General features: G+C 39.2%; 1 protein-coding gene across 2 annotated transcripts in view; it reads right to left on the reverse strand.

The window, feature by feature from the left end:
* Prkdc (protein kinase, DNA-activated, catalytic subunit) overlaps positions 1 to 12254 on the reverse strand; it is a 159348-nt gene that overhangs the window by 92154 nt on the left and 54940 nt on the right. For both annotated transcript variants that reach the window (XM_057764247.1, XM_057764248.1), the window contains exons 36-40: positions 11140 to 11340; positions 8509 to 8694; positions 7939 to 8043; positions 6479 to 6646; positions 1481 to 1608 (exon numbers count right to left, since the gene is read on the reverse strand). In XM_057764247.1, coding sequence (XP_057620230.1) covers positions 1481 to 1608; positions 6479 to 6646; positions 7939 to 8043; positions 8509 to 8694; positions 11140 to 11340 — 788 coding nt within the window. The remainder of the gene's footprint in view (positions 1 to 1480; positions 1609 to 6478; positions 6647 to 7938; positions 8044 to 8508; positions 8695 to 11139; positions 11341 to 12254) is intronic.

Below are 12254 nucleotides of genomic sequence, written 5' to 3' on the forward strand. Positions count from 1 at the left end.
GTAAAAAACAATGACTTCTCGAATTTTGCATGCAAATGGATGGAAATAGAAAATACGATCCTGAGTGAGGTAACCCAGACCCAAAAAGAAGATCATGGGATGTACTCACTCATAATTGGTTTCTAGCCATGGATAGGGGCCACTGAGTCTATAATTTGTGATCCTAAAGAAGCTAAACAAGAGGGCAAACCCAAGGAAAAACATATAGTTATCCTCCTGGCTATGGGAAACAGACAAGATTGCCGGGCAAAAAATTGGAATCTTGGGGGTGGGGTGGGATGGGGGTGAGGGGAGATGGAGAGAGAAAAGTGTGAAGGAGAGGATGAGGGGAACTGGGGGAAACGGGATGATTGGGGATAAAGGAAGGTTGGATAGGGGAACAGGGAAACTCATATCTTAGTTAAGGGAGCCACCTAAGTGTTGGCAAGAGACTTGAACTTGGAGTGGCTACCAGATGCCCAGGGCAATGTCCCTAGTTAGTTCCTTGGACACCTGAGGATAGGGAACCTGAAATGAACCTATCCTATAGCCATACTGATGAATATCTTGCATATCACCATAGAACCTTCATCTAGCGATGGATGGAGATAGAGACAGAGACCCACACTGGAGCACCGGACTGAGCTCCCAAGGTCCTAATGAGGAGCAGAAGGAGGGAGAACATGAACAAGGAAGTCAGGACCACGAGGGGTGCACCCACCCACTGAAACAGTGGGGCCAATCTATTGGGAGCTCACCAAGGCCAGCTGGACTGTGACTGAAAAAGCATGGGATAAAACCAGACTCTCTGAACATGGCGGACAATGAGGGCGGACAATGAGAGCTGACGAGAGGCCAAGGACAATGGCATGGGGTTTTGATCCTACTTCATGTTCTGGCTTTGTGGGAGCCTAGACAGTTTGGATGTTCACCTTCCTAGACCTGGATGGAGGGGGGAGGACCTTGGACTTTCCACAGGGCAGGGAACCCTGACTGCTCTTGGGACTGGAGAGGGAGGAGAAGAGGAGTGGGGGGAGGGGGAGAGGGGCGGGAGGAGGGGGAGGGAAATGGGAGGTGGGGAGGAAGCAGAAAAAATTTTTTTTCAATAAAAAAAAAATGTTAAAAAAAAAATTAAAAAAAAAAAAGTGCTTGTATGAGCTCCACAGCACACGGATGCAAATATACATGCACATTGACTTTAAAACACAGCAGTAAGAAAAAAAACAATGTGGTGGAATGAAGCTGGGAAAACGATGCTCTTCTACCAGCAGCCTATTTTGTTCTGTAGTATTAAACAGGTTTGAAATTTTTTCATAAGAAAGTCTGTTATGGAGAAAAAAAAATTTAAAAAACATAGCAGTGAGCTATGAGAACCACAATCCATTATGGTTTTTTTGTTTGTTTGTTTTTTGTTTTTTGTTTTTAAACAAGGAAGGTAACACACCCACTTCAGAAACAGTGTGTATACAGCTCTGGAGAATCCCGGACTAAAATAACTTACCGCCTAGCAATCCTTTTGAAAGTGGTTTGAAATAATTCTTCCATAATATGTTGCTGTTCCCGACAAAGAATATCTGTCATCAACTGAAATAACATAGGACTCTGAGATAATTCCAATGCATCTAGAAACTAAAAATAGAACAACAAAAGAAATCCATTATCAGCATCGTCAAAATGTTTGTAGCTCTGACTTTTGCAAGTTGCACACTACATACATGCCTGTTGCCCAAAATCAGAAGAGGGCATTTGCTCCCGTGGAACTGGAGAAATGAACTGCTGTGGGCAAAGGGAATTAAAAGCAGGTCCTCGCCAAGAGCAACGAGGGCTCTAAATCACAGAGCAATCTTTCCAGTTCTTTTATTTTTTCAGTAGTAAGAAGTAGCCTAATGTAGCCCAAGCTTGCCTCCAACTTACTATGTAGCTGAGACTGGCTATGAACACCTATTTATCATGCTGGTATCTATCAAGTTCTAGGATTACAGGAATGTGCCACCAATGCAGCTTAGTAACTTGAATTTTAAAAATAGAGAAAGAGGTAACAGTATGGTTTAGCAGGTAAAGACGCTGGATGTCAGGCGGGGCACCTTGCCTTCAATCTCTAGGACTCTCGTTTTGGAAAAGAAAAAACTCCATTAAGAAAGTTGTTCTCTGACTTTCAACATGCTCAACACGGCACTCAGATGTGTGCAGGTGAGCTGCCACACACACATAACTATGCACACACTCACACACATACACTATACTCACATCCCCCACACATACTCACATGCAGACACATACAAATAAACACATGTAAAATCTTTTAATTGGAAAAATACAATTTCAAATACAGTCTTCAAATGTTGCTATTTTTGTCATTCTCTGTCCATTCTCTATCCCAATGTTTCTATATATTCTACATTTAGACTCTAAGAGACACCTTCAATTTCATCTTCAGAAACAGAGAATTATCCACTTAAAATTTTCTTTTATATTTATAATGTCTAAAATGTCCCACCTGTCGTATTTTATAAATAAGATATTTCTATTTCTTTACTCCTGAAACTATTTTTACAGTTTCTTTAGTCAGTGACTGTTCTCTTTGAGCTTGTTTTTTGGGTTTGTTTTTTTTTTTTTTTTTCTGTTGGCTTACATCTACGGAGGAAGCAGAGTAAGAGACCTGGTTATGGAAGTCAGGACTCTTCCCAAGCTAGGCAAGCGCTGTATCAATGAAATAACTATATCTCTAGTAGCAGTTTGGTTTTTAAGATGGATGATTTTCTGTTTTACTACCAGCCTTGAGATCCTAGGCTGAAGGGATCCTCCTACATCAGCCCCATGAAGAACATAACATGCCAGTGGAAAAACTACCCTGCCCTGCCCCTGGCCTGCCTCCCTCCCAAATTCTTTGACTTGAAAATCGTTGCCCTATGACTTAGCATTAACAGACAAACAATGTTTCAAAATCCAACTCTCACCAATGGACAGGTCTGTCAGAAAAAAAAAAAAACTTAACAGAGAAATAAGGGAACTAACAGATGTTATGACTCAAATGAACTTAACAGACATCTACAGAACATTCCACCCAAACACAAAAGAATAATATACCTTCTTCTCAGCACCTCATGGAACCTTCACAAAAACTGACCATAGAATTGGTAACAAAGCAAACCTCAACAGATTAAAAAAAAAATTGAAATAACACCATGTATCTTATCAGATCATCATGGCTGAAAGTTAGAATTCAACAACACTAATTTCAGAAAGCCCACAAACACATGGAAATTGAACAATGTTCAACTGAATCGCCAATGGGTCAAGGAAGAAATAAGAAAGAAATCAAACACTTCTTAAAATTCAATGAAAATGACCTCATAACATACCCAAACTTATGGGACACAAAGAAAGCAGTGCTAAGAGGAAAGTTCATAGCACTAAATGCTTACATAAAGAAGTTTGAGAAATCCCACACTAGCAACTTAACAGTACACCTGAAAGCTCTAGAACAAAAAAAAAAAAGCAAACTCACCCAGAAAAATAAAATAATCAAATTGAGGGCTGAAATCAATATAATAGAAACAAAGAAAACAATACAAAGAATCAATGAGAAAAAGAGTTGGTTCTTTGAGAAAATCAACAAGATTGACAAACCCTTATCCAAACTAACCAAAAGACAGAGAGAGAACATCCAAATTAACAAAATCAGAAATGGAAAGGGGGACATAACAACAAACACTTAGAAAATCCAGGAAATCATCAGGTCATACTTTAAAAACCTGTAATAAAATTGGAAATTTTAAAGAAAATGGACAATTTTCTGGAAAAATACCATATACTAAAATTAAATCAAGATCAGATAAACAAATTAAATAGACCTACAACCGCAAGGAAATAGAAATAGTCATCACAGTTCTCCCAACCAAAAAAAAAAAAAAAAAAAGCAAGCCCGGGGCCAGATGGTTTCAGTACAGAATTCTACCAGAATTAAAAAGAAGTGCTAAACCGGGCGGTGGTGGCGCACGCCTTTAATCCCAGCACTCGGGAGGTAGAGGCAGGCAGATCTCTGTGAGTTCGAGGCCAGCCTGGTCTACAAGAGCTAGTTCCAGGACAGGCTCCAAAACCACAGAGAAACCCTGTCTCGAAAACAAACAAACAAACAAAAAAAGAAGTGCTAATACTGGTACTCCTCAAATTATTTCACAGAATAGAAGCAGAAGGTCACGGTCAAACTCTTTTTACAAGGCTACAGTAATCCTGATAAACAACATAATTAAGAAGGAGAATTACAGACCAATCTTCCTTATTAACACTGATGCAAAAATAGTCAATAGAATACTGGCAAACTAAATCAGAGAACATATCAGAAACATCATCCACCATGATCAAGGAGGCTTCAGCCCAGAGATGCAGGGATGGTTCAACATATGAAAATTCATCAGTGTAAGGTGTTATCAACTGTATGAGTTCCTTGGGACAAATTTGGGTCATTTATGTATATTATCATATTATCTGAAGATAAAGTTTGATTTCTTCCCTTCCAATTTGTATCCCCTTGATTACCATACAAGCAATGTGAAAGAAAAAAAAATCACATGATCATCTCATTAGCTGCTGAAAAACCCTTTGACAAAATCCAACACCCCTGAATAATAAAGGTCTTGGAGAGATCAGGGATACAAGGAACATTCCTAAACATAATGAAGGCAATATACAGCTAGCCAACAGCCAACATCAAACTAAATGAAGAGGAACTCAAAGCAACTTCACTAAAATCAGGAACAAGACAAGGCTATCCACTCTCTCCATATCTATTCAGTACAATACTAGTTCTAGCTAGAGCAATAAGACAACAAAAGGAGATCTAGGGAATACAAATTGGAAGGGAAGAAATTAAACTTTAACTATTTGCATATGATATGATAGTATACATAAATGACCCAAAAAAATTGTCCCAAGAAACTCTTACAGTTGATAAATACCTTCAGTAATGTAGCAGAATACAAGATTAACTCAAAAAATTCAGTAGCCCTCCCATATACAGATGATAAATTGGCTGGGATAAAACCAGACTTGCTGAACATAATGGACAATGAGGACTACTGAGAACTCAAGAACAATGGAAATGGGTTTTTGATCCTACTGCACGTACTGGCTTTGTGGGAGCCTAGGCAGTTTGGATGCTCACCTTACTAGACCTGGATGGAGGTGGGTGGTCCTTGGACTTCCCACAGGGCAGGGAACCCGGATTACTCTTAGGGATGATGAGGGAGGGGGACTTGATGGGGGAGGGGGAGGGAAATGGGAGGTGGTGGCGGGGAGAAGGCAGAAATCTTAAATAAATAAATTAATTAATTAAAAAAACAAAGCAAGTAACTGAACACGAATAACCAAGCCAGAGAGAGCGAGTTAGTAAGCACTGTTCATTATGCTTCTTGCCTTAAATTTCTACCCTGAATTCCCTCAATGATGAACAGTAACCAATTAGTACTTCTTTTATTTATCACAGTAACAGAAAAGAAAGTAGAACAACCATATAACCCAGGAATCCCACTATTAGGTTGTATACCTAAAGGAAATACATCTGAATAGACATGTGCATTCCTGTATTATTGAGGCATTATCCACAATACAGAAAGAAAATGGAAATCATCTATGTATTCATCAGCTAAGAGAAGAATAACATGCACACACACACACACACACACACACACACACACTGTATAAGGCCATTAAGCCTGAAGGGGGCTGAAATCCTATCACCTCTACCAGCACAGATAAAACTGAAGATCATTAGGTTAAGTGAAATAATCCAAGCACAAGAATACAAATGATTTCACTGATACATGGAATCTGAAGAACTGAACTTACAAAAACAGAGTAGAGTGGTGATTACCAGAGGCTGGAAACAATGAAGGGACTGTGGGAGTATGTGGAAATATGGGGGAATGTTTATCAATGGGCACTAAATCATCACATAGACACAAGAAGCTCTGGTGTGCTATCGCACAGGAAGATGACTACAGACAACTGGAATACTTAGTGTACATTTTAAAAAGAAAAAGAAAAGGAAAGATCTTGAAACTTTTCATTACTATAGAATGAGAAATATTTGAGGAGATAGATATGTTTAACCTGGTTTAAACATTCCATATTATACGCCTATATTTAAACATACATTACATGGCCGGGCGGTGGTGGCGCACGCCTTTAATCCCAGCACTCGGGAGGCAGAGGCAGGCGGATCTCTGTGAGTTCGAGGCCAGCCTGGTCTACAAGAGCTAGTTCCAGGACAGGCACCAAAGCTACAGAGAAACCCTGTCTCGAAAAACCAAAAAAAAAAAAAAAAAAAAAAAAAAAACAAAAAAACATACATTACATGATATCCCATTAGTATGCTCAATTTTTAATTTTTGTGTACTAGCTAATGTAAATTAAAGACAATTTAACTCCTGCCAAAATACAGCAAAAAGAAAGAGAAAAATCAACCAATGTTTTCTGGTTGACACTACTAAAAACAAACCTTTTTCATGCAGTCCACATAATTATTGTACTTTAGGGAATCAGTGGGAAATTCATCAGACTTCATGGGGAAATTAGATACGATGAGCTTTTCCAGAATATGCTTAAGGTTTTCTAGCCTGTCTTCAGTCAGGCTGGTGAAGAACGGAAGGAGAATGAGAGCTTGGCCCTGTGAAGCAATGCAGACAAATGTAAGTCACACTACTTGTGGCTCATAGACCCTACAGAATAAACAAAATCACTACTTTCTAAGGACTGCAATAGTGTGCTACATGGATCCCACAAAGGACTTGAGAATAAATTCTGGACGGCACCATGAACCAGCTTGGATGCAGCTGTGTCCCTCCGCTTCAGCTCTGGAGGTCAGAGGCTGACATGAGAGAATATGAGGCTGGAGACTGAGAGCCTGCACTAGCGGAAGGAGTGGTGAACAGACACGGTCAAAATACATTGTGTCAATGATGAAAGCTTCAAGGATTTTTTAAAACAAAGATCATATTAAATTCTATGTAGACAGAATGACTTTCATAACATATAGGAGAGTATAGGTTTGCAAATTCCCCTCAGAACTTCATATTGAGCTTATGAGGAAGTAGGTACTGATCCTACCTCCTTTGAATAACAGGTAAATTCCAAATTTTTCACATGTGAAGGAAAAACTTCATGAGTCATATAGAACACACCAAAGAATCATCTAATAAAAAAATGGTCATTCATGAAGACCACATTACAGGACTTTAACCTTAGCAACAATAAAATTACTTTCCTTGCTTCCCTATCACTGAAATATTTCAATAGAAAAAAAGAATGAAAAAGTTTGAAATTACTACAGAAAATCCAAAACACCAATTTCCATCTAATACATATAAACACAAATGCTAATGATCATATTACAGTTATTCTTTAAAAGAAATGTTGGGATGAGAAGGCATCACTGGGGAAGTGTGTGCTGCACATGCATGATCTCCAAAACTCAGGAGAAGGTGACACAGTAGTGCACACTTGCAGTCCCTCTACAGCAGTGAGATGGATGGTGGAGAACCCAACACCCATGCATACAGCAGTAAACATTAGACCTAGTCTGAAGATAGAATCCCAAGATCTAGAACAGAGGTTGTCCTCTGACCTCTAAACACATGCTACAGCACACATATGCTCATCTGCCCTCACACATACAAGCATGAACCCCTTTTGAGGAGACATACTGAAGTGCATGCAGATGAACTAGACCAAAGCCAGAGTCTCTTTCATGAGAAAGAACCTGTATTACTCAAACAAATTTGCCCATACTTAGATGATAGGTTCATGGGGATTTATTATGCTAATCTCTTTACTATTATAGGTTTTGAATTTTCCATACTCCCCCACAAAAAAACCCAACATAATAAATGTACAAAAATGTAAAGTTGTGAAAACACAGAGAACATAATCTCAAAAGACAAATCTTTTAAAGTCATCTACCTTTAAGTGTAGACCCAACTTTGTATCAGCAAGTAGACTAGTATACGTTGTGAAGATTTCAGGAAATGAGCTGTGAATTGTATCAAAAGATAAAGCTGAATCAATCTAAAGGGAGATAAAACACAAATTTCTGTATTATGCCTCAAAAACTTTTGACATATCTTTCAATTTTTAAATTTCAGAACTCAAATTATTTTTCAACATTTCAACAATGTTGCTATAAAACATTTTATTATTTCCTGCTAAGACAAAGTCTGTGACGACATTGAGACAAAACACATAAAGTAAGAAGCATAATGAACAATGGTATAAGAAAAAGAAAAGTAACTGGGAGATATCGCTCCAAAATATATTTAATTATCAAAAACTGACTTTTTGAAGACATATTCACTGTAGTGTTTAAACATAAGTTACAGAATTCAAAATAATGACCATGGCATCCATGGTGGCACACATCTGTAATCCCAGCAGTAAGGAAGCAGAGGTAGAAAGAAGTAAGAAGGTAAGACTATGTCTCAAAAAGAACAACATAACTTAAGATGAACGCATTTCAAGTTCTTTTCAAAATACCTGCAACATTTTTGCCAGTAAGGATAGCACTGTCACTTTGCTTTCTGGAGCAGAATCTGCGGCCCACCATGAATCACACCTCCTCCAGTTTTGCATAATGGCAGCTGCAAGCTTCACTCCGTGGTGTTTATGAACAGCTCGATCCTTGAAGCTCTGATCTAACATACCATTTAAAACAGTACTAACCTGAAAAAATTTGTAGATTGACAAAAAATTCTTAATATTAATAGAAAAAGCCCACACATCCATGTCAAAGCTATTTTAGGAAATGAAAATGCTGTACCTGTAATAGAAGTTTAGCTATTTAACAATGTAAGAACGCTGTAACATAAATCGTCCCAAAGAAAGCAGAGGGTGACTCTACGATGCCCTTGTGCCCACTCTGCTCTGTGTGTGTGTGTGTGTGTGTGTGTGTGTGTGTGTGTTGGGGGAGAATTCTCCATGAAATTCCATTTGGAAGACGAGGTAAGTGCTCTTCTGTGAACATAGCTACCACCACATGCATCTCTGTTCTAACATCACCTTTGCAACAGAATAACATAATTAATTTGGTTAGATTATCATTCAATATTTCCATCATTCTGACATAAGCATTTTTTACTGATGCTTTATATAGTATACTATCAACACATTTCCCTTCTTATACATTCTGCTCTCGCTACAGCTAAACCTTGGCAGACTTCTTAGCTGTTTTCAGTGTGCCTATCCTTGTCATCAGACTCTCCCAAATCAAATAAATCATGCCATTCTATCTTTGCCAATCAGTAAAATACCTGCTTCAAGAGACATAGCACTGGCTGTGTTGTAGAAGGCCAGGCCTAGATAACCAATCTTCCTCTTAGCACAAGGCGGAATACAACACTTTGCTTTCTCAGCTTACTGCCTTCTTAATATCTACCTGGCAGCTTCCGGACAAGAGATGAACAAGGAAACAGGACCCTATAGACCTGGCTTTTCTAAACATGCATATTCTACTGACTCACACAAATGAGAATCTGGCTGCACTGTAACTCCAATCTCTTGGTCTTGATTGCACTATCCACAGCTTTGTGAGAAAAAGATGTCATTCAATTTCTTGATTCTCTACACATAACTAGCTTATGTCCTTGAGAACTGTCAGTTTGTTTTTCATGGTGAACCTTTGGAAAATACATGCTCCTTGTAGATTCATTCCCAAACCGGGAGTAGGGCGCAGGCTCCACAGCCCTTTAACACACGAGAACTTCAGTCCACCACTGTTTCCGGGCCTATGTCCTGTCCACTCAATTCCAGGATCCTTCATCATTTTTCTTTTTCTTTCTTTCTTTTTTGAGACAGGGTATTAGCCCTGTCTGTCTCGGAACTTGCTGCGTAGACCTGACTGGCCTTGAAGTCATGGAGACTAGGGTGAAATAAAAAACCAAAGCACAATGAAAGTGGTAGGTGCGGTGATGCACACCTTTAATCCTTTAATCCCAGCAACTTTATTTTCCACATCTACCCTGTTTTTTTAAATTTCAGGTACCTATGTTTACTTCCAGAGTATTCTCCAATCTTCTTGTTCAGTAGCAATTCTTATTTTATCATTCATCGTGTCTGTCCCCTGCTTCCCTCCTCTCTGCCCCGCTCCTCAGCCCCTGATACAGTCTTCTCACCCTCTTCTAGTGCAGACAGGCTAAGGGTTTGAACTGACACACCTGTCCTGCCTTGCAGTTTGCTCATTCTGTTGTTCTTTCTCTGCACCCATCACGACTGTTTGGATATAATCTTAATCTCATTCTGACATTTCAGAGAGTCGTGAGGAAGGAATAGAGGCAGTAAATACAACTTTTGCTGGCAATGGACAAGGATGGTACATATAACAGGTTAGATAAGCAGAAATTACAACTCTCCGCAAACACTAACCCCAGTTTCTGACTACCTACAGAGCACATTGCCAGGCACATTTCACAGTCCTGTAAAATAGATGGCAGCATACACATTTAATCCCAGCACCTGAGCGGCACAGGCACAGGCAGAAGCAGGAGGATCTCTGCTAAGTGTGAAGCCAGCCTGGTCTACAAAGTGAGCTCCAGGTCAGTTGTCTCAAAATGAAATAAAATAATGAAAAACAAATCAAACCCCCAAACCCCACAAAATCCCCTAAGTTAAGCAATCGAAAAGCTAATATAATAAATTACCACTCTCTAAAGGGTTACTATGATGAGGCAAAGAGGGCTGTGGAAAGAACATGCAGGAAAATAGGGCAAGACCCTCAAGCCGTGAGTGCTCTAAAAACAGGTTGGCAGTGTGAAGGACTAGCCTACAGGTGGTGTTGGAACAAACACTGCAGGGCATATGACACGTTTAAAAGCTCCAATATGACGTTCTAGCAAAAGCCAGTATCCTACAGCATTGTATCTTATATCTTACAGTTTTAGGCCAAGAGATTTAAAAGTTTGAGGGAATGGAAAAAAATAACCAATGTCTTAGCATCTATTAACATATACTATCTTGATAAAGACTGTGTTTTGTTCTGTGGATTTTATTTTCATACATTAGCAGATCTTTAAGCCTTCAGGAAGAAATCTGGTTTTAAGAAAAACCATCAGAAACATAAAAACCCTTTTGTGAACATTAGGTAAGAAAATATTTAAAGAAAAAGTTCCTTACCATTTTGGGATTATCTGTTGATGACTTCATGAGCTCTGATACAGCAGTATCAAGATTTTTCAATAGCTCACTGTTGATTATTTCTGAGAACAAACTATAGAAATATTCCCCGTGGGAGAAGCTGACGTTTCTCTGTGAACTGCCCAAATGCTGCATAGACAACAGTGCTGAATTCAGCAGCAAACTCACAAGATGCTCACACTACGGAAGAGAGAAGAACATACCAGAGAATCCATCCCCAGAAAGACCGTGAGGCAGCGGGTACATATAAGTCTACAAGGAGCCTTCTAAAGAGTCTGGTATGTGAAGTCAGGACTTGTTTAAATAATACACATTTAATTTAACTTCTATTTTCTAGGTTTCACTTTGTGAGAGGAATCTCCTACATTGATATTGTTTCCAACTTTCCAGAAAACTCTAGCAGCTATTCAAAGAACAGTCAAATAAGTTGTTTGGGAAAACTAAAGTATAATTGAGATCAATGAGACAAAGAAGAGGTTGCTGCAGTGGGAAAAGTAATGAGGGAGGATGGAATGGAACAAACACAGAGGGCTGGTTGCAGATCTCAGCCACAGCAGTTTATCTGAGGCCAGCTCTGCGGAGTTCAGAGTATGAGGACTTCGGTCATGGTGCCCTGGGTTCTTCAGGGATGCCCTCCACAGTCCCTTTAAGCACCCATTCCAAGAACCAATAAGGATAGAGAAAGAAGCATGTCATCACAGGTCAACTTTAGTGACAAAATGTTCCTTGCCTAAAGTCCTTTTGGAAACAAAGATGAACAGAAAACTTCCACTTAAGAAGGTTATGTTTTTTTATTTTCAAAAAGTATTGAAGAAGAGAAAGTCAGTAAGTCAGCTGGGTAGTTTAATCCCAGCACTTGTGAGGCAGAGGCAGGTAGAGCTCTGTGAGTTCAAGGCCAGCTCAGTCTATAGAGTTCTAGGACAGCCAGAGAGAGCTACACAAAGAAATCCTGTCTCAAAACCTCCCACCGAAAAAAAGAAAGCCAGTAAGTCAATAATAATATGTGTCCATCTAAGACTTTACTAACTAAATTTCATACTTTCTAGAGCTATACCACAAGTAACATGTAAGTCACTCGATAGGAAGGGTGGGGT

The sequence above is a fragment of the Chionomys nivalis genome, chromosome 3 (assembly GCF_950005125.1).
Source record: "Chionomys nivalis chromosome 3, mChiNiv1.1, whole genome shotgun sequence".
Classification (NCBI taxonomy): Eukaryota; Metazoa; Chordata; class Mammalia; order Rodentia; family Cricetidae; genus Chionomys; species Chionomys nivalis.